The sequence below is a fragment of the Olea europaea genome, chromosome 5 (genome assembly GCF_002742605.1).
Source record: "Olea europaea var. sylvestris chromosome 5, O_europaea_v1, whole genome shotgun sequence".
Classification (NCBI taxonomy): domain Eukaryota; kingdom Viridiplantae; phylum Streptophyta; class Magnoliopsida; order Lamiales; family Oleaceae; genus Olea; species Olea europaea.
Window position 1 is genome coordinate 14,730,811 of NC_036241.1, and position 23,180 is coordinate 14,753,990.

At 34.7% G+C, this 23,180-nt stretch overlaps 2 protein-coding genes across 4 annotated transcripts; one reads left to right on the forward strand and one right to left on the reverse strand.

The window, feature by feature from the left end:
• The first annotated feature begins 6,269 nt into the window (after window positions 1–6,269).
• LOC111394785 (cx9C motif-containing protein 4-like) lies at window positions 6,270–8,979 on the forward strand. 3 transcript variants are annotated; one of them, XR_002702708.1, is made up of 3 exons: window positions 6,427–6,513; window positions 8,339–8,477; window positions 8,582–8,671. XR_002702708.1 is itself a non-coding variant. In XM_023020768.1 (2 exons), the coding sequence occupies exons 1-2, from the start codon at window positions 6,428–6,430 to the stop codon at window positions 8,685–8,687; spliced, it is 192 nt and encodes a 63-aa protein (XP_022876536.1). In that variant the 5' UTR covers window positions 6,270–6,427; the 3' UTR covers window positions 8,688–8,979. The 3 variants fall into 3 exon arrangements, 1 of the variants encoding a protein (XP_022876536.1); XR_002702709.1 differs by lacking the exon at window positions 6,427–6,513 and adding an exon at window positions 6,523–8,259; XM_023020768.1 differs by lacking the exon at window positions 8,339–8,477 and having other exon boundaries at window positions 6,270–6,513; window positions 8,582–8,979.
• A 289-nt stretch (window positions 8,980–9,268) lies between these two features.
• On the reverse strand, window positions 9,269–21,546 carry LOC111394784 (probable magnesium transporter NIPA4). The gene is made up of 9 exons (XM_023020767.1): window positions 20,965–21,546; window positions 19,634–19,690; window positions 12,040–12,130; window positions 11,799–11,959; window positions 11,534–11,661; window positions 11,285–11,422; window positions 10,692–10,784; window positions 9,993–10,098; window positions 9,269–9,728 (listed from the first exon to the last, which is right to left on the reverse strand). The coding sequence occupies exons 1-9, from the start codon at window positions 21,137–21,139 to the stop codon at window positions 9,622–9,624; spliced, it is 1,056 nt and encodes a 351-aa protein (XP_022876535.1). The 5' UTR covers window positions 21,140–21,546; the 3' UTR covers window positions 9,269–9,621.
• Between the last annotated feature and the right edge of the window lie 1,634 nt (window positions 21,547–23,180).

Genomic DNA, 23,180 nt, shown 5'->3' on the forward strand with positions numbered 1-23,180 from the left:
AAGTTTTTAAATATATGGTTGAAAAGTTGTGGAGCTCATGAAAGATATGGTTAATATTGATTGTTTGACTTTAACTTAGATTAAAATCGAATTTTAGTCCAAATCAAACATGCACTAATGCAAAGTAGATCGTCGAGACTTTCAAATTAGCTCCAGATTTCAATTTCAGAAATAACGAAGAAACCCCATCAACTGGATAGTTACTACCATAAATTATGCATCATCATCTGACGTCACCAACATTTCATTCTGCTTTGTGGTCGGCGGTGGTGATTATCTCGGACGTGGTTGAGGATTTGTTACAGATTGCATCTTAAGGCACTGATCGTGACCTTGTTTGTTTGTGCCAAATATGCCAAATTTAAATTTCCAATCTTCTCAAAATTTGAGGTGCAGGTAGGGATGTCAAAAGGTTCGAAACTGCTCAACTAGTCGAAATAAGGTTCGTGAGCAGCTTGGGCTCGTAAAATCACAAGCCCGAGCGCAAGCCGAGCCTGCTTGGATCGCCTACAGTGCGAGCTGACTCGTTATTTGACGAGCCACGAGCTGAGCGGCTCATGGCTCACCATTCTTGAGTGACCAAAAAGGGACGATTTTGGTCAATTTTTTCAGTGACCATTTGAGTTGCTGAAATTTTTCAGTGATCGTTTCGGTCACTGATTTATTTATTTATTTTCCTTCTATTATAAATACACCCTTAACTCACCATTTTTTTATATCAATTATCTCATCATTCTCACTTCTCATTTCTTAACTCTCTTTTATATCAATTATCGAGTTTTTACTCTCTTGTGATTTTGTGCAAAATATACAATATCGATTCATTTTTTACAATTTATTTAGTTACAATTTCATTTCATCCAATTCTCCATTCTCAATATATTTATATTTTTATTAGTTATTATATTTGGATTTCATAATAAACAATCAAACAAATGGATCAACGTTCATTTGTTAAGAGCTTATTTGATATGGAATGTGGGACACATGGCGAATCGCTTAGGATGCTGCAAAGTCAATTTTCAAATGAATTTACCGGTCTAAATGACATACTCATACTTGAAGATGTTCACATTCACGGTCATAGAAGCCACAATCCAATTGATTTGAATGATATTAACGTTCCCGAAGTGGAACATGAGGACGAAAATGCAGAATTATACATCCAAGATACGAGGGAAAAGCGAAAAGGGCAAAAAACAAGCAAAATAATGGGATCACTTTAAATTGATTTCAACGGGAAAAATCGTCGATGGCCTTGTATAATTTAAGGCAGTTTGTAAATATTGCCAACAAAAATTGACATGGCAAAAAGAAATTGGTACTACCTATCTCAACCGCCACTACAAAGCCTGTGCGGTCAGACATGCACTTCTTCTAACTGGTCAAATACAATTGCAATTTGGCAGTCCAAGCGTCGGTTCTACGACTTCACCCCTATCCACGTGAGTATATTCAGAGGACAATACTCAAACCAAAATGGTAAAATTTGTTGCCGCCACTAAGTTGCCTCTGGCTATTGCAGACAACCAACACTTCCGTCTCGTTCATGAAAGAATATCTGCAACCAAAGTATGTTGGGGTAAGTCGAAACACTCTTCGTGCCAATATAATACAATATTTCAATAATTCAAAACAACAATTAATTATGGATTTACAACAATATGAGGGTGTTATATTTTTAACTTCTGATATATGGGATGTGGTTAATAAAAGAGCATATATAGCTGCAACTGCATACTATATAGACCCACTTTGATGCATGCATAAAAAAATTATTGTTTTTAGAATTATTGAGTTTCCTCGTAATGCTAATAATATATGTAATGTTATTATCAGTATTATTAGAGAATATAATTGCGAGACTAAAATTCGATCTTTTACTTTTGATAATACTAGTGTTAATAAGGTAGTCGTCGATAAATTGTGTAAGGCACTTCAACCTGATTTTGGTAGGTATTTGTTTCATATTCGTTGTGTATGTCATATCTTGAATTTAATTGTGTAAGATGACTTAAAACATATAAATGATGAATTTCAGAGGATTAAGAATGCATTAGTATATATTACGATCTCTCCTAATAGAAAACAAGCATTTGAAGATTTTTGTGCTGAACTAGGGGTGACGTTTGCTAAAACATTTGTTAGCGACGTAGGCCATAGATGGAACTCTACTTACTTGCTATTAAAGTCATGTGAATGTTTCGAACATTTAATAACTGACTTTTATAACAATATACATGTTAGAAGCGATGACGATGATATGTTGAATGAATCCAATTGGGTTTTAACTTTAAAAGTTAAACGATTTTTGACATTTTTACGAGACCACAAAGATTTTATTGGACGTTTATTATCCTACAAGCTATAAGGTGCTTGAACGCCTTTATATAATTGGAAGAACATTCCATAAATATAAAAATGATCCTAATTTTAGAGAATTTTAATTGTTATGATATTAAAGTTTAGAAAATATTAGGAATAACTGCCTATATTATTTCCTTTAGCATGCACAATAGACCGCCGATATAATATTTCGGGAACTAAATACGTAATTGATCAAATAAAAAAATCTTAATACTTGATACACCTATCACCTATAAGAATTTAGAGCAAATATTATGTGGAATGTATGATTTATATGCAAAGAGAATGAGTGCGAATGTTAGTCGGGTACCATTTGCACTTACTCCTTCGGCTGAAATTGAAGAAGATGATGGCGAAATAATGAATTTATTCCAAGGCATTAATACATTTAATAACTGCAATGTGTTCATCTAGTGCCATGTCGTCTACATTTGCATCTCATCAAACATCGATCGCAACTCAAAATGTGATGCCTGCCTTCAATCATAATATATCAACAAACGGAACAATGAAAAAAGTTCAGAAGAAGTAATTGAATTCTAGCGAAAGTATGAAAGACATTGGCCAATTGTTTCTGCAATTGCGAAAGATCTACTGACACCTCCAATTAACATTGTTGCTTCGGAGTTAGATTTTTAGTGCAGGTAAAAGAGTTTTGACCGATATTAGGAGCCGACTGAAAGAAGATGTTTTGGAAGCGTCAATATGCGTGAAGGATGACAGGATGCTTATTTTTTATTACAAGATAAATACGTTGAAATTGCATATCATCGGGTAACTGATATTTAATTTAATTATATTAATCAAAATTTTTCTTATTTTTTAATCGTTAAATTTAATATTCTTTAAAAATTTGTACACGTTACAACAAGTTGTTCGTGTATAATTTTTAACTCTGCTTACTTAAAATTGATATAGCCGGTCTCAAGCCTGGATATAGAAGGAGGGTTTATATTTTATCTACTTTAAAAAAGAAAAAAAATGTAGTTTTTGTAAATATATTTCAAAAAATAATTCGTCTTTATTACATAAATATTTTATACTTTATAAAAAATATTACAATATGATAGAAATTAAAAAAAAAAGCGTCTTCATTAAATTATTTGTATTTTTTAACACTTTTTATTTTTTTTAAAAGTGTTTTCATTACATCATTTGTATTTTTCTCTATTTGAAAAAAATAAATAAATAAATGACGAGCTCGCGAGTCAAAGTTTGGCTTGGCCTACAAGCTCGGGGCCGAGCCGAACTTGTCCAAAATCAACGAGCCTAGCTTGAGGTCGGCTCGCCTCGAGTGCGAGTTGAGCTCCTGAGGTTAAGGGCCGAGTCGATTGACATCACTAGGTGCAGGTGGTGATGGTTGTGGCGTAGGTGAGATGAAAAATGGATTTTGATTAGGTAATTTGGTAAATTGTGATCAATAGATAAAATATGACCTATAAAAATGTGTGATGTACAATTGAATATGTATTTTGGACAGACAAAATTGTGTCTTCGTGATTGTGACTTTGTGTAATTTGTGATTAGTATGTGATCGTGATCATAAATTATGTGTTATCATGATCGTGATCTGCTAAATTAAATTATAGATTACAAAGATTTATCAGATGTCACAAAATATGACCACTTGATTTTTGAAAAAATTTCACACGTTTATCATTTTTTAATTTGTATTTTGAAACCTTTGTAGTTATGTATTTTACCCATTTAAAATTTTTTCAAAGAATTTACTTTCAAGCCCCAAATATAATAACAAGTCCGAAAAATTGCAAACTGCTTTAAAAACTTGTACTAGTTTCGAGCTTTTAAATTTTTTTATTCTCAAAATATTGCTTTTAAATTTTTTTACACGTATTTTCTAACACACTGTTACGTTGTTAGACAAATTGTTCCTTCCACCTACATCGTCATAGCTACTAATTACATAAATTAAATTATAGATTACAAAGATTTATCAGATGTCACAAAATATGACCACCTGATTTTTGAAAAAATTTCACATGTTTATCATTTTTTAATTTGTATTTTGAAACCTTTGTAGTTATGTATTTTACCCATTTAAAATTTTTTCAAAGAATTTACTTTCAAGCCCCAAATATAATAACAAGTCCGAAAAATTGCAAACTGCTTTAAAAACTTGTACTAGTTTCGAGCTTTTAAATTTTTTTATTCTCAAAATATTGCTTTTAAATTTTTTTACACGTATTTTCTAACACACTGTTACGTTGTTAGACAAATTGTTCCTTCCACCTACATCGTCATAGCTACTAATTACAAAAATTGTGTTACATTTGTAACAATAAATCTTCTTGCTGTCACCATCGCTGCTATCACTGTCGCCTACACTATTTGTAACATTCATTGTAGCACCAGCATTGTCGCCACCACACAGGTTGGCAATGACGATGTTGGGCTGGTTGTTGATAGGGGTTTCTTCCAAATTTTGTTAAAATCTTGAGCAAATTTCTTGTGAGTAATTTTGGGCTAAACGATGGTGGTGCTTTGTGGCATCGACGATGTGGAAGGAGATCTACTTGGTGGTGGTGGTTTCCAACAGTTTTTGCTCAAATCTTGAACCAATTTCTTTCTAGTAATTTTGGGCTAAACAATGACAGTGTGCGTCCTTGATGTGTGGTGGTAATGGTGCTTGATTGTGCGAGGTGGACATGTGGTAAATAGGGATCTATTTAGGATTGGATTAAAAATATTTCAAGTGGAGATAATATGTGAAAAAAAGTTAAACATTATTTTGTTTAACATATCAAAAATGAAATGTAATGGGAACTCGATCCTCTTCCCACTACATCCGCCCGTAGTGGTGGGCTATCATAAATTCATAATCGATGTATTTGTGTTTGAGTTTGCACGTACGTGTTAGATCCATTTGTGTGTATTTTTATGTATGGAAAATAAAAAGTCAAAGAAATAAAAAAGTTAATTAGCTTACGACCACTAAACAAACTTGGTTGACGAACATAGTTTATGCGCCGCTAATGTAGCGGCTTATCGAGCATTTGATCATCTTACACCATCCATTTCATATAGGATTTGTCCCGTGGACACACGAGCAATCCAACCTAAAGGATTTCCTTTTCCTCTTCCCATTCATACTTCCGTAGGTTTTCTAGTAATAGGGATATCCGCGAGAACTATTACCCATATCTTACAATTTCTTCGAAATTGTTTATAATTTTAAAAGAGATAAAAGGTGGTGGATTAATTTTCGACTAATTTTATTTTACATAAATCATTTATTTTTGTTGTTCAAAAAGAAAAATTATATTTATTAGGTTGGGAAATTTATTTTGCCTAAAGTACATTTCGTCCCTGGAAAATGCGAAATTGTAATTGGGTCTCAAACTTGCCAAATTCTGCAATTTACCTATAAGGCAGAAGATAAAATCCTCAGACTTGACATACTTGATACTTCCCCAAGAAATCTACGACGCCGAGGTTTCTTAAATTATAATTAAAGTTACTAACCTTTCGAGAAACTGTAAGGTACTATTTTCCCAATTTGTAAATGTTAGTAGCAGCCTTAGTGTGTTGAACTTTAATTTTAATTTTTAGTGCTTGTCTGGTAGAGATTTCTATAATTGATTTTTTGATCGTTAGAGATAAAATGGGTCCTACGTGTAAGAAGAATTCAAAAACGACGATTGGAACAGAGAAATAATGATCAAAAAATTGATTTTAATTTACTTAAAATTTGTACCAAACAAACTCTAAGTTGTGTAATATGTTATATTTTGACGTTGGTTCAATATTGTGCATAAAATAAAGGAATAATCCAAAATTGACTAAGTAATTAAATTATTAAATAGACAAATAGAATAAATTAATTAAATTAAGATAAAGATGGAAGACTATATAATTTATTGTCGGTTTATTTGACTCCAACATCCAAACAGCCCAATTTCCTATAATTCATTGACATGGAGAATCAGTTCTCAACAGCTCCGAAGAATCAAGAAATTGGCTTCCTATTTATTCTCGCTGATCAACAATCTTCCACTAAAATTCAGAAAGCAAAAGATCGTAGGATTCTTGTGTTTCAGAAATGGCGCAGCCTAGCAAAGAGCCATGTAAGAAACAAGCCTGTGATATTCAAGCTTGCCTTTCCAAGAACAATTTTCTCTCTCAAAAGTACGTATTTCTATTGTTATCATTGACCCCTTTTTGTTGCCCGATTAATTAGTTTTCGTTATTCAAATACGTTAAAAGAATTTAACCCACTAATTAGGTTTTTTGGGATTAAATTGATATCAAGGTCTTCGGTTTGTTTTATTATTTTTATATTTCTTGGTTCAGGTGTTGAATCGTATTGTTAGTCTGCATTAAGTTTTGTATCTTCCACTAAATGCACAAGCTTTTACGGAATGTTGATTGATTTATTTAAGTATAACTGTATCCTTGGGGATGATATGAAATTGTCTTTGAAATTTAGGTTCGTTAAGAGTTTGTAAATTTATTGCATTTTGTTGGCTTTCGCCTAATAGAAGAAGTTGAATTGTATGGATTCCCTGTTGTGCTTTCTTCCTAATATTAGTACCATAATTTAAAATCTTTGATGATTCTTGAAATGTCGTATTGTAGTCTTGATGTCAAGAATTACTTATATCTTCTATGTAAATATTTTTTTCACTTAGTTAATTTATTTGCAATCAGTTCAATCCGAGGCTTCCGAAAAGTTAAAAGCTACTTTTAGACAAAAGTTTTCTAAGGTGAAGCTCTTTTGCTCCCGGCCAAACGGGCCCTTAGCCTTTATTGATGGTATTAAAGTAGACACTCTTCATATATTTGAGTTATGAAGCCAATTAATCACCAAGGAGTTGGAATTGAACTGTGCACCTTTCCTACTTCATTTGTTCCTTTTTATTGCCGGAAAAAGGCATATCATCTCAGGCTATCGGATCATATTTTCTGACTTTTCTTTACCTCTTTTCCTGTTGTGAACTTCATTCTAGCAACCTACTATGTTTGAGAATACTGATTGCCTTAGTGCTCTTAAGAGTTATCCTTCCTGTGAAGTCCACTGATACTATCAGACATCTCAAAAGAATCTTTGTTAGAGTTGAAGAGCCAGGGAGTCTTTTGTTTAGTTTTTAATTATGCTAGAAAAATTTGAGCCAAAGAGTTAGTAAAAGGGAAAAAAATCAGATCTTTATTAGATTTTGATTAAAGTTATGGAATGTGTGGTTGAAAAGTTGTGGGTCTTTTGAAATTGTTGTTAAAATGATTGTTTTTGCGGAACCAAACTGGGGCTAAGTGTTGTTTTGGAAAACCACGAGTCATTACTTTGTTTAAAAGATTCTTTATACCTTGGTGAAAAAGAAGAAAAAGTTATCTTCAACACATTATCAGTTCTATGAGAACATTTGCTTCCATTTTCATCTTTCTAAAGAAATATGCACTCCAACAATGTTGAGAATTGATATCTTTCATCAAAGTAGCATGTTAGATCCTTTCTCATCGTAGTGTTGGGATACAAAGGGAGAGCTACTCCAGAAATGTCAAATTTTAATTTTACATGGTAGCTATGTGGTTTACTCCTGAACGTGATCGAGATCCACGTATGAAATTAATATGTCCATAAATTTACTGGAGAAGAATAACTGAAAGAAGTATTAGATCGATTGTAAAATTGAAAGAGTAGTGTAAAAGATATAGTGAAGAAAGTGGAGTTTCGTTATATGGTAACTCCCAAGTATCAAGGTTCCATCTCTTTTTCATAAGATTTAAATTGGTCGTTAGTTACAACAGATTGCAAAAATAATTTCGTTAATGGGACTCGAGGCAATGGGTTTAGATGAGAGTGCCTTGCACATTCTCCCTGGCAGCTGAAGTAGCTTCAGAAGCTTTTGTAGACACTCGTGTCTCTTCTTATGTCATGTAAGCTGCTTTTCTGCTGAACAGCGTCTGAATCAATTATTTGTAGAGCATTATCAATATGAAGTTTGTTTTATTTCAGTGTTGAGGGGTGCAGATATATCACATGAGCAGATTTTGATAGCTTAATAAAAAGTGTTGCACATTTAGAAAGAGATCGATATGTTTGTCATTGTAATGGTTGCAAACTCGGAAATATTTTGTGATCAAACTACTTCAGAGTAGGTGAAACAATTTCAACCAAACGCACTTTTGATGTCTATATCTATTGATTTCATATATTGCCTGCAAATAATTAGTAACGTGCTTGTTTGCTTATGCACAGGTGTGTGAGAGTCATCCAAATGCTGCAATCTTGCTGCGAGCAATGCGAATATAAGTCGACACATTGTGCATCAGTATCTGGCCTTCTAAAGCAAATAAACAAGTAAATCTTTGGAACATATTGAATTTTCATATCTCAAATTTTTGGGATAAAAAATAAGTTGACCCTGATGTGGTTTCAGCAAGTTACTGGGACTTGTATGGTTTAACATTGTCTGAAAGCAATTTAAACTTGTTGACTCTCAAAATGTAATACCGTACTGTGTACTTGACAAAATCACAGAGAAGAGGATAGCAATTTTTTGTTCTTTTTATGTGTTAGGGTTCCTACTTTAGGTCGATCAAAGTTTTGTAATAAATAAGTTTGTTTATTAGTTTCATTTGGATGCAAATGCTTCACTCTCAAAGCGTGGAACACAAGATTGATTCTAATGCCTTCTCTGAGATGTACCAAGGCGAAAGTATGGTGCACAATGACTTTGTTTTTTCATTTTTCACCCAAGGCACTTCATAGTTCAAAATACATGCAATCCAGGCTTCAAAATTAAAATATTCTCAAACGTCGCAAATAAATTTAAGTATCTTTCAACATTATTTATCTTGATGTGTTTATGGGAAGGATGGAGATTCAAACTCTTACCACATGGAAACAATCTTTTATGGAACTTCAGTTGTAATTGGTCATAACTGAGATACCACCGGTTTTGCTTGGTGGGCCGGGAATGATCGACTTATTATCTGGTAAACTACAAGGGACTCGTGGAATGTGAAGTACCATGAAGCTGGTTTTTGACTTGAAGTTATCTGTTGAGCCTTGGTACCGCTCCAATACTTCTACAGCAGATAAAAAAAAAAAAAAAAAAATTCGACTGCTGACTGGAAATAGTAGTTTTCAAGAAACAACTCATTCTTTCCTTCCTACTGTATACAAAAAGGTTCTTGAGTATATGACCAGTATTTGATACAATACAATTACAGGGGTCGCTCTTTCCCAAAGATATTGTTTTTGAGGGACTGCAGGCTCGACCAAAATAGAAGCGGTTATGCTGCTCTCGAGGATTCCTGCCGTTTTAGTGGGATACCTTCTTGACCAAAACCATCTTCCTCATCACCATGTTTGGGAAGTCGCAAAGGCACGACTGTCGAACCTGCATTAGATTAGTTATTTGAGTGTGAAATGCTTATAAGCCCTATTGTCGCTATAAGCTCTTATGGAATAGAGAAGCTAGAAATGCTTATAACTGGGTAGCACAACTTTTTGAGCTTAAGCACTTGAGTCGCTTGTCTGTCGAATTTATAAGCAATATGAAGCCCTCCAACAGCTTAAGAGCACCGCGTCTACAAGCTATTAACGTGGGTGGGGTGTGGGAGTATCAGCCACTATAAGTCCACAAGAAAGAATATGCACGTACCATCAGCCATGTCTTTTGTTTTATGGAGGAGAAAAGTTCCAGAAAGGATTGTCACAAACCCACACATTTCGGTGACAATCTGGGTAGGATTCTGTCTATCCCAATCCTGTTCATATAAACAAACTTGAGATCATTCTCAATTGCGGGATGATAAACGAAATCTCTAAGAAAAATCTACAAAATACTCTAGCAGAGATGGTGACTTCCATGCTTTGCCACAAATCAAGTTCTAAATCACATAAGAGCAAGGAACAAGCCAACTTAAAGTTCTAAACAATGGGATGTGCACAAAAGCATGCATTACAAGGACAATGTGTCAAGAAGCACAACCTTCATTACAATTGGTCATGATATGCACCACTAGTCATGTAATTAAATCCCACCCACTGACCCAAAAAAAGGGGAAAAAAGAAAACAGAAAGAAAAGAAGACAAAAACATATAAAAAAAGGTAAACGTTATATATACTAAAGAAAAGGAATGGGTATTCTGCTATATAGTCAAGGAAATTGAAAGTTCCACCTATATTCAGGTAGGTTTATTCTACTTGGACAGGCTCCTGTCCAAGTAACAAGGCTCATTCAGGTAATAGGTATTTTACAATTAATGAAATATTCAAAAGTCCCATTTGTGAAAATGAGTTCCATCGTTTCTGAGGTACACTAGTAAGACATAAGCACCTGATCAGAAGCAAATTTACCTTGAACATGATTACACTTGCCAATATAGTCAAGGACGTGAACATAACATAGTAAATTGGTGAAACCACAGCAGTGTTGAATGTGTCAAGAGCCTGCATTCAAGATTCACTCGATACATGAATATAGAGATAGGGAAAAAAGAAAGCTATTTCAGAGCAGTGTAGAACTATGAAAAGTCATATGCCTCAAAAAATTTAAAGCTGAAGCACCAAATATATGTTCATGTCTACAAGTCTAAAATGAGATGAATGGAAGTATAGATTAATTCTCTCCATATCTAACAAGACAATTTCATTCTGTAACAAGTCTAAGCTTTGCCTCACTTTGATACTCAAGCATACGGGCATCCTATGAGTTGAGAGATCAAAATAAATGAGTTCTTATTGATGAATAAAAATTTTGAGCTGACTGGCAGGAAAATCCAGGTGTCTAGCACAGCTGTCTTATAGGCTCTTCGCCCAAGGCCCAAAGCTATCCTTTTAGTGGTCACGTTTTGTACTTATCAACAAAAATTGAAGTGCAAGTTCAAAGCTAATTTCACTATTCATCACCAGGGTAAAGAAATAATCATGAACTCAGAAACATTCTTGACCTTGTTCAAGTAATTCATTTGGGTAAGTACACAAACAGTGACAACCAAGGCAAAGGTCCATGTCTGCGGATATATCAGCTGGTTCATTCCTGATAATGTTACCTTCAATGCAATTCCAAGTGCTTTGACACTCATGACCTGCCAGATTATTCTCCACAATGTTAAATTCATACAGAACCATCTTAAATATTTTCATGGAGCGAGAGACCGAATTGAAGAAGAGATCTCATCGAAAATAACATTGCCTACCGATAAAGAACCAACTAGTGAGCAAACACTGATGTAGAACATTATATGCGTCTGTCCAAATTGTGGGATATAGTGAAATATTAGGATTAAAACAACTGCTATCACCAGAGCTGCATAAAAGAGAAAAGCTGCAGGAGATAATTGGTCATTAAGGCGAGCAGGTAGTGTGTGAAGAATAGAAGCACAAAACACGATACCAATTAAATAGTTTATGAAAATACTGTAGTACGATAACACAACTGGCTTTGGAGACAAATAGGTGTACCTGGCTCAGTAGCAAGATCCCATACTTCTTTCACAGATTCAATCTCACGTTCCTGTGGAGCATGTAGAACAATTGTGGTGGAACCCACAACGCATAAAGCACAACCAAGAATTCCAAAAATGTGTAGCTTCTCTCGTAAAATAATGTGTGCTAGTACAGCGCTGCCGGACATGCATGGTGATCACTGATCAGTAGACAAAACCGAAAATCATATTTGATTGTCTCAAAAATGATACCTTACCTGATGATAATACTGAGCGCACCAAGAGGAGTGACCAGAATGGCTGGTGCAAATGCATAAGCTGCAAAATTGGCAATTTCTCCAACAATCACTGCATCAACAGTAAGCACCCACAAAACATTTAGCTTCAGTAGAATCAGAGAAAAAAAACTCACAGAGTATCAAGCTGAAGGACCCCGAATAAATTATCTTATATCAAGAATTAGTGAATTGTATTCATGGTGATAGGGAAAAAAAAAAAATTCTAAATCGGCTGTCCTCATCCATGAGGGAAGCATTTCACCTTGAGGTGCTTCAAGGATAAATCCTAGAGAGAAACCAATCAAATAAATTGAAAATTTATGAAAATACACGGTTATATTCGTAATGAACCATAAACCATCTAAATAATCCATCAATCTATTTTATGTTTTTTTGAATCTTAGACTTTTAAATTTATTTATTTATTTATTTATTTATTTTTTTATGAGCATATTTTGTCTTGAGCCTTCAACCCCAGTACACCTAGAAGTTTACACCTCGCAAACATAAAAAGCCAAGGCACCTGATTGAGCCTTTATAAATATTGAACGAAACTTACCATTTTCATAGAAATTTTGAGTACAAGTAGGAATAGGATTTCTGAATAGTGTAGACAATTGATTTGAGCTTTCAATTAATTCCCACAAATTCTCTCTAGATTTATTCTTTCTCGCTTCGTTCTCTCTTACCCATCTTTTGTGTCTCTTGTTGTGCAACAAGTACATATATCAATTTTTGGTCTATTTATCTTATCGTAGTTTTTATTGATCATGATTTGTGGTGATCTATCTAACAAGCCATACAAAATTGTTTGTTTATTTTCAGGACACCATTTCTCTTATGTAATGGTGCTATTACTATCTATTATGCAACTTCACATGTACTGAACACATTTTAATTTTTCATTTTATTTCTGTAAAAGCAATGAAGTTGCTATGATTAGCATTACTAGGCACTGTCATGTCAAAGTCTAAATATATGGACACAAGCTCTGAATGTGCCTAGGACAATGGCAAATATCCTTTTCACTAATTTTGAAATATGCGATGTTAAGCTTTTGGGGGTAGTAGATGAAAGCTTTATGCGTTTTAGGACTTCTAAAGAAACGATGAAGAAAGAGTTTTCTATTTATTGTACATAATTCTTACAACTCACCTTCAATATATACTACAGTACAATGGATAAAGGAAGGAAAGATAATATTCTATTCCTAAATTAGCTCTAAATATTCCATACTATAAATATTACAATCCCCCATAATTGAAGCATAATTGGTACGTGATTTCCACACTCCCCTCAAGTTGTATCATAGATATTGATCATATCCAACTTGCAAATGCAATCATCGAATATTTGTCTCTGGTGAATACGTCTGAAGTCTGTTTTCTGGTAAGGATGTAAATCACGCAAATAGTTCCGCTTTCAACCTTTTCCTTGATGAAATGTCTTTCCAACTCTACATGTTTTGTTCTATCATGTTGAACTGGGTTGAGTGAAATGTTGATAGCTGCTTTATTATCACAGTAGAGTTTGATAGGAAATTTTGATAAAATCTGTAGTTCATCTAACAGTTTCTTCAACCATAAACCTTACGCTCTACTTCTAGCTACTACATTCTGTTTCTTACTTCTCCACGTTACTAAGTTTTCTCCGTACAAAAGTACAATAGCCAGTGGTTGATCTCCTATCTTCTATTGCTCCAACCCAGTCAGCATTGGTGAATATTTCTACCTCTCTTTTCTCATTTTTCTTGAACAGTAGTCCTTTTCCAAGGGAGCTTTAAGGTATCTCAGAATCCTGTATCCTGCTTCTAGATGTGTTTCCCTTGGAGCATGCATGTGTTGGCTTACTGCAAATGCAATATCTGGTCTAGTATGAGATAGGTAAATTAATCTTCCAGCCAGTTTTTGATATCTCTCATTTTCAACAAATTCTCTAGTGTTATCCATTTTCCTTCCTGTGTCCATGGGAGTATCACATGGTTTACACCCGAGCACACCAGTTTCAACAAGGAGATCTAGAACATATTTTGGTTGTGACACACTTATCCCTTTCTTCGATCTAGCTACTTCCATTCCTAGGAAATATCGCATTTGTCCCGGGTCTTTCACTTCAAATTCTGCATTCAATCCTCTTTTTAGCCTTTCTATCTCAACTACTTTATCTCCAGTGAGAATTATATCGTCAACATAGACAATTAGGATAGTCTTTGTCCCATCTTCAAACAATCTGAAAAACATAATATGATCTGATTACCCTTGTTGGTATCCCTATCCTTTTAACACTTGCGAATCTGTCAAACCATGCCCTAGGTGATTGTTTTAGACCATATAATGATTTCTTTAGTTTGCATACTTTATTTCCTTCATTTTCCTTGGAAAATCCAGGTGGTAGTATCATATAGACCTCTTCTTACAACTCTCCATTCAGGAATGCTTTCTTAATATCAAGCTGTTGGAGTTGCCAATCCATATTTGCTGCTAGTGATAGGATAACTCAGACTATATTCAATTTTGCAACTGGTACGAATGTTTCTATGTAATCTATGCCATAGGTTTGAGTATATCCTTTTGCAACCAGACAAGCCTTGTACCGTTCGAGTATATCCTTTTGCAACCAGACGAGCCTTGTATCGTTCTATCATTCCATCTACTTTATATTTAACATTAAACACCCATTTACACCCAATAAGTTTTTTTCCTCTTGGAAGTTCCATCACATCCCATATTTTGTTTGATTCCAAAGCTTTCATTTCATCCATCACTTTCTCCACTTGGGATTTTCAGGGCCTCTTGAATGTTTCTTGGACTTTCTATGCTATCAAGGTTAGAAACAAATGATCTAAATTTTGGAGATAAGAGTATTATAAGCAACAAATTTTGAGATAGGGTGAAGAGTGCATGACCGAGTTTGTTTCCTCAGAGCAATTGGTAGATCATCAATGTCAGGTGATTTTGGAGAGAGTTCATGAGGATTTGGAGCTATTACCGATTCGGACTCTCTTGGTGCCCGAGTGTGAGTTTCTTCTTATCCTTTGATTTTGGCTTTTGTGAGTACACAATCATCTCTTTGTCATGTTGTTCTTTCTGTTCTCCCCCATGAGTTTAAGTTGAAACAAAATGTTAAATATTTACACAAATGGGCTTTCCTTCCCGGAGGGTGTTAATTAGCTCCCCATCATATTTACATGGGCTAATACTCCACCTTTCCTTCGGTACGCTAAACCTGACCTTCGTCCAACAGTTAGTTCTAGCTATGGGTAATTTGAATTCAAAGCGAGCCTCTGCGAACTACTCCTTCGACTAGGCTCCTCGTGAGGGGTCGGATCTATCTTTTCTACGTGATATCTGGCCACTGCCTTAGCTAAATCAAGACAAGTTGCTCTAGCTTACATTTTCGACTCCTCCCGAAAGAGGGAAGCAGTCTTTTAGGCCCAGGTCGCTTGCTTGGAATCTCAGTCAAGCATATTCACAATCATTGGGAAAATGGCAAGAATATGGTGGTAATGTAGATAGACTGTTTGGGATAGAGTTGGAGCTTGGTGGTGTAAATTCAGTATTTGGGATGGTGTTAGATAGGTAGGATCTCCCCTTAAAGAGAGGTTTGTTGAAAGTAACGGTTGTTTTCGAAGAAAGTGACATCAAGGCTGACAAATAATATTTTTGTTGTTGGGTCATAGCATTTATACCCTTTTTGCGTAGGCAAATATCCAATTAATACACATTTAATTACACGGGGTTCGAGTTTGTTGCGATGATGGGAATGTATGTGGACAAAGACAGTACACCCAAATACTTTTAGGGGCAGATTGGAGGTGAGTCGAGTGTTAGGAAAAAAATTCTGGAAATTTTGGAGAGGAATTTCGAAATTCAAAGAACGGCTAGGCATTCTGTTAATAAGGTATGCTAATGTGAGAATAGCATCACCCCAAAAATATTTTTGCATATTTGTAGTGAACATTAGGGCCCGAGTTACCTCAAGTAAGTGTCTATTTTTTTGTTCAGCAACCCCATTTTATTGGGAAGTATCAACACAAAAACTCTGGTGAATAATTCCATTGTCTTGGAGATAGGTTCTTAGTGTACTATTGAAATGCTCTGTCACGTTGCCCGTACGCAAAATTTGAATTTTTGTCTGAAATTGGGTTTGAACCATTGAGTGGAAATTTATGAACACAGAACGGACATCGATTTTTTCTTTTATCATATAAACCCAACAAAGTCTAATATGGTCATCGATAAATGTGACAAACCACTTTGTGTGGGTACGATTAGGGGTTTGGGAGGGTCCCCATAGATCACTGTGTATTGGGTGAATGGTCGACATGGTTTATATACAGATTTTTTGAACGAAAAACGATGATGTTTTGCAAGCTCACAAATATCACATCGAAAATTGAAAAGTGTTTTATTCAAAAAAAGTGAAGGAAATACATGTCTTAGATATTGAAAATTGGGATGGCCCATTCTATAATGTCATAAAAGAATTTCACTATTCTTAGGAACAAAAAAAGAATCATAACTAGCAAATCGACTTTGTTGACTTACATTAGTCTCATCAAAGTAATAAAGTCTCTCACACTCTTTAGCACTGCCAATCGTCTTCTCCAATAATAGATCCTGAAAGACACAGAAAGAAGAGAAAAAATTAGTAGAGCAATTTGAACTTTTTGTTAATTGACTGATAGACAATAAACTGCATGATAGGTTTGGGACATGTAGAACATTTTCGAGCGTGATTGAATTAGAGATTCGAATAATCTCTTTTCCCGCCACTGGGAATAGAAAGCCGTCTGCAATTTTGACTTCAAGATTTCTAGCACAAGGTGAGTATGAAATAAAGAGGTAGTGTGAGTCCGTCATGTGATCGGACGCACCAGAATCGATAATCCAAGGTGTTTTTTAGAGTAAGGCAATGTTAAGGCCTCTCAGGATATTACCTTTATGAGCTAAAGAACTTGAGGAGCTGGATGATTGAAAGTTGGATAAGATTTTTTGAAGTTGTTCTAGCTATTCAGGACTGAATGCGTTGCTGGAAGCGGAATTTTGTAATTCAGACGGATTGACTGTAGCTTGGTAGCCTTGGTTCCTGGGGCTTTGTCTTGGTTTTCGATCAGACGACTTTCCATGCAAGTCCAGCATGTATCCTCTTTGTACCCATGTTTCCTACAGTGTTCGAACCATGGGCGACTACTTTGTTGTCTTGGGCCGGCTCCAATTTTTCTTGTTCCTCTAAGCACTTGGGTTCCCAAATCAGGCCCACCATATTTAGGCCCATCATGTGAATTTTTCTTACGCTTGGCTACAATTCCTTTAGGCCCAAAGTCATGAGGCCCAATTGGCCAATAGAATCAAATAATAGGGCTGATCCATCCACACGTTCATTAGGCCCAAATCCTTCTTTCTTCAACATAATCAACCGGAAACTCTCCTCGCGTTGTACCTCGGCGAAGGCATCCCGAGTAGAGGGCAGTAGCTGACGGCTGAGAATCCGACCTCTCACGTCATCGAGCTCTCTATCTAAACCAACCAAAAATTTATACAGACGCTCGTTCTCTATCCTCTTATTATACCGAACACCATCATTGGGGCAATCCCATGTTTCATCCATACTCAGGTCCAAATCCTGCCACAATGAGGTCATCTCCATATAGTACTCAGTGACATTCCGTTTTCCTTGCTTCGCCTTCCAAAGTTTGGTCTTAATTTCGAAAATCTAGTATGAATCTTCCGTGTCAGAGTACATCTCTCGAACAATGTCCCATATGTCCTTCACAGTCGCCATGAAGAGGTAGATTTTGCCGATTGACGGTGCCATTGAGTTGACGAGCCATGAAATAACCATAAAATTTTCAGATTTGCACCTTTGCTGAAGAACGGGATCTGCATGTTGCTTCGTGTCGCCGGTAAGGTGCCCTATTTTTCCTTTTCCTTCGACCACAAGCTTAATGGATTGAGCCCATTCTCTATAGTTTCTTGAGTTTCTCGACTATGAGTTGGAATGAGGAATTACCAATCCCAATTGAAGCCATAGTGTGACCAGTTTCAGTCCCATTGGTTCCGAACTCGGCGGTGGCTGAAGTTGTACTATTGGCAGTGGTTTCTGCCATCGATAGCCGAGTTTGATTTTACCTTGGCTCTGACACCTTAAAGAAACGATGAAGAAAGAGTTTTCTATTTATTGTACATAATTCTTACAACTCACCTTCAATATATACTACAATACAATGGATGAAGAAAGGAAAGATATTATTCTATTCCTAAATTAGCTCTAAATATTCCATACTACAAATATTACAATCTCCCATAATTGAAGCATGATTGCTACAGGATTTCCACAACTTTGATTTGCATAAATATAGCCATTAAGAATAAGTGGTGAAACTATTTGGTGATTTTCAATTCCTTGCTACATTTTCAGGCGTTAAGTAATTTTTCTATATGTCTATACCTGTAAGTTTCTTGTCTGAACATTTCAAAGTTCAATTGTAGAATATTTTACTTATTCTTTCACAATTTCACTTGAACTCATCTTTTAGATCCTAAAGTGTTTCCTGACTGTTCTAACTCAAAATTTATCTTTGCACTAGTCTCATCAATTACAACTATGTCGTCAGCAAATAATATTCACCAATGAACCACACATTCAATGTGTCTCAAGTTTATCTATGACAAAAACAAAACCACAAGTACTCAAGGAAGAACTTTGATCCGAACCAATAGAAATAGGTAACTGTTAACTATTTTCCCACTAGATCATATATATCTTAACAATATTGATAGATCTAACAAAAAAATATGCCAATCACCTATCCCATAATATCACACACTGACTCATAAAATTAATATCATTATAAGTTGTACAATCTTGAATAACTATTTTATTCTTATAAACTCATCCATCGTGCATCTTTTTACTCTTCCTTGAATCGTTTCATCAACCATAAAAATACCTACCTCGTGGAGACATTTCCATATTTCAAAGAGGATTCCATATGGAACAGTTAGTTTTCTCATCTTTGACCTCAGTCTCCCTCCTCAAATTTGAATCCATTTAGTATATTTTAAATATAAATTTTGAATAGAGTTTTACACGTTTCCTAGATCTACAGTACACCTCCCACAAAATAATATGGCAAAATAATTCCTCCATCGTTCTATGACTCATTGTTATGAAATAAAACTCTACGGTTTCAAATGCTTATGACTAAGACTCCTGGACACATGAAATCTTCAACTTTTCAAAAAGCCTCCACAATTTAAACTTCATTTCTTTATTAGGGAAATAAACAGAGAGAATACAAGGTACACAAATTAGATGTAGAGTAATGTATAGAGAAAATGTGGTGAATAAATTAGGTCAAGCAAGGTTATGCATCTCATCTTTCTTAAAATACTCAGTTCGAATCAAAGAAGAGTGAGAAGAAATAGTCCGTGGTTAACAAGATTTTTTTTCTTGCTTACAAGGTGTGCAAGGTGATATAACATTATTTTCTTAAAAATATAGTCATAGCATATGCTCCACTCACAATAGATATACAATATTAAGTAACAAATAGAAATAAATAACCTACTTGTTATCATGCCCACCCACCATAGTGGCTCGTATAGGTATGAATATCCTCCAACCCCTGAGGAGAAAGGTACAAGTAAAAGAAATATTAAAGGCTTGATAAAAGAGAACCAGACCTATTACATAAAAACAGAGGAAACAAAACCTAAGGAAAAACTAAGCACGGTTATATCCCACGACAGAAATAAGGAGAACATGATTATAATCACAAAAGAGATTTGCAAAGCATTAGTGAAAGTTTTAGGAAATTAGAGGGAATACACAATATATGATTCAAATACACCAGAATAGTAAATGGAGTTTGCACAGAAAAAATTCCTAAGCATATAAGTTGTCACCATATCTTCACTGATTCATGTGGCAATGATAGGTTGCTTTATTTATTGAGGAATATAGCCTAAAGAATTTGAAGAATCAGTGCTGCATTAGAGTTGGCAAAAGTCTTTGGCATGTGAGGGTAAGAACATCTGATGATTACATACGTAAAAGATATTCAACGTAACCTTACTAGCGAATAGCTACTGCATTATAAAGTGATAAATATAAAAGCCACTTAACGATATCTTTTGATGGACTCGCATGGTATCCAATTATCAAATTGACTTAAGTGGGTAGATAGAATAATTCAACAGATGATGAAAGTGTCGATGGATGATTTCCTTTAATTTAGAGGAAATGGATCTATCAATTTGATCCATATCCAAAATAGATACAAGTGGTCAAGGCAAGCTTGATACAAAAGCCACTGCTCACCCTAACTTGAGGAATGAATTAGGACATTGGGTTTTCAAACAAAAGTTGTGTCCAATCATGAACATTTAAGAATTATGTATGCCTCAATTAGACTAGCAATTCTCAATAATAAAGTTCGTAATTATGGCGCTAAAAAAAATTTCCGATAAACAAATCACTACAGGAAAAAGGCTAACATAGCACTTCAAAAGCCATACTTACATTGTAAGAATGGAAGTTTACCATTTAGCATGGCTCGTGAAATCAAGGTAACAACTCTTTTTCCAATTATACGCCTAACATAATCAACCAAACTATCTTTCTAAAGCAAATTCCCACCGGATTGAATTTTCCAAACAAACATTGTAAACGCATTAATTGATACAATTAACTTTTCTCAAATGCCACTGGAAAACCCAAGATCTCAACAACTAAACATAATCAAGTAATAAGGGTAGCAGTTTCCTATCATGCTACAACAAAATTCGTTTTAGTGTGTTAAAATAAGATATCGAACAACTAGGTAACCTCAATTATCAACATTTCCACAGCTGAAATTAAAATGATAAAATAGCCCCAATAAATATAACATGCAAGTACCCGCCCTAATGCCAGCGGAGCCGGCTTTCTTTAATCCCTTTTTCTTAACAATGAAGCTGGCACCAATGAAGAAGCTGGACGACAATGCCAGCACCAACCCTTTTATGTTGTCAGATGACATCCCCTTGTACGAACCCGACATCGCAGTAGCCACGACCACCTCCGACGGCGCCATCTAAACCCCTCCCAGAAGAACCCCAAAATTCAAGCTATCACAATCTCATTATATACCGCTTCAACAATTAAAAAAAAATTGGGTTAAACAAATGGGTTTCTTCCCCTTTCGCAGCTCTAACTTCCGGTTCAGTAAAATTACAAGCCTTTCGGGATCTTACGGTACAAAAAGAAAACAATAATCATGGAATGGGATTTTTTTTCAGGTTTTGGAATTTATGCAGAAGATCTAATAGTTGCTTGTTGCGCAAAGGCACGTCTGGGTTTTGGTTGATTGCTTCAGATCAGATAAAAACAGTCGAGTGAAGGGAAATTCGGGGAGTGAATTAGTAGTAATTAGAAATATTACCAAAATAAGACTCGTCTCCTAATGAGAGAAGAAGAGAACAACATGCTATCTAATTGTAAAACCTTTTTTTTTTTTTTTTTTTTGTAAAACAAATTATACGCGTTTTCTCTGTTTTTCCAAGAATTGTCCTTGTTTGAGCCCATTTTTCTGAAAAAATATATTCTTTAATATTATTTTGACATCATTTCAATCACATATTTTTCAATAAAATAATATTACACGAAAATCTAAAATTTTTTCTTATTTTTTAACCACACATTTCAAATCATTACACTATTCAAAAATGCATTTTCTTAAAAAAATGGGACTCAAACAAGGGTTTTCTTTTTGGCATTTTACTAATTTTGTGACGAAGAGCAAGGGAAAAATAAAGAAGATGGAAGATGCTCAAGAAAATGTAATTCTCATGTGAGTCGATTTTTTTTTTTAGGGTGCAATCCGTGAATAAATTCTGTGGTCCAGTGATCTGAGAATATTCTAATTGGTAATTTAACTGTGAAAAAAAATTGAAATAAATTTTATTTAAAATCTACTAAAAATTTATATCCCGTTTGGTAGCCATTTTTTTTTTCAACCACACATTTTTTATTAAAATAATATTATACGTAAATAAAAAAAAATTCTTTATTTCTCTACCACACATTTCAACTCAATTTACTATTCTAAAATGCATTTTTATATAAAAATGTCTATCAAACACTCCCTTAATTTTTATCAAAGTCAAATAAGGGATAGGTAATAAATATTAGAATAAGAAAACTAAATATTGCTCATTAATAAGGGGTTTATTTGGTTTGGAGCTCTTATTTGGGATCACGATTGAGCTGTGAGTTCCTACTTCCTATGGAAAAGCAAGTGATTGAGGTGTTTCTTCATCGACGATGTGGAGGCAATGGCATTGGAGAAGGAGCTAATTTTTGCTCATTCCAATGACTTTTGACTTCAGTTGCTCAATGTGAGTTATTATTAAGCCCTCATTTGTTTCCTACTATTTTTTCATTAAAATGAAAAATATGATTGTTATCCATCATATCAAGCCACCAAATTTAAATTTTATCTCTTGTGTAGAGCCCGTAACGACTATATTTTTCATTCTCATTCTTCCAAAAATGATAAACAAACGAGGTCTAAGTGCATAGCTTAGTTTCTGATTTCATTTTCAATTTTTTTATTGGACATAGATGGTAATCATTGCATTTTTTTTTTAATGACGGGGAATCCGCAGCCGCTACCTTTAGGGTACACTGGGTAAACTTTCGGACTGACGTAATAGCCTACAAACTATGCCAGTCAAATAAATCGTACTAGATAAGTCAGGTGTGATAGGCTCGATTGAAAAAGTATTGGTATGGAGAATTGAACTCGTGATCAAAGGTCATTGCACTTTCATCCTATTAGAAGAGAACGAAATGGTTCACGAGCTCACATTAGTTGAATTCATTTTATTCCTCTAGTCCTCTCGCTATTTGTGTTGGGCGAGTTTGGCTAATAAATTGTTTGGATTTCAAAAATAAAAATAAAAATTACATTTGTCCTATATTAAAATTAGATAAAGGGTGGTAATGTTGACGCACTACACACAAACCCTTTTTTTTCCCCCTTTAAATGCTCCATATTTTAATTGCATTATGAGGTTCCTAATTTTTATTCATTGTTACATTTTGTTCTTAAATTTTAATCCATTTTTAGTCTT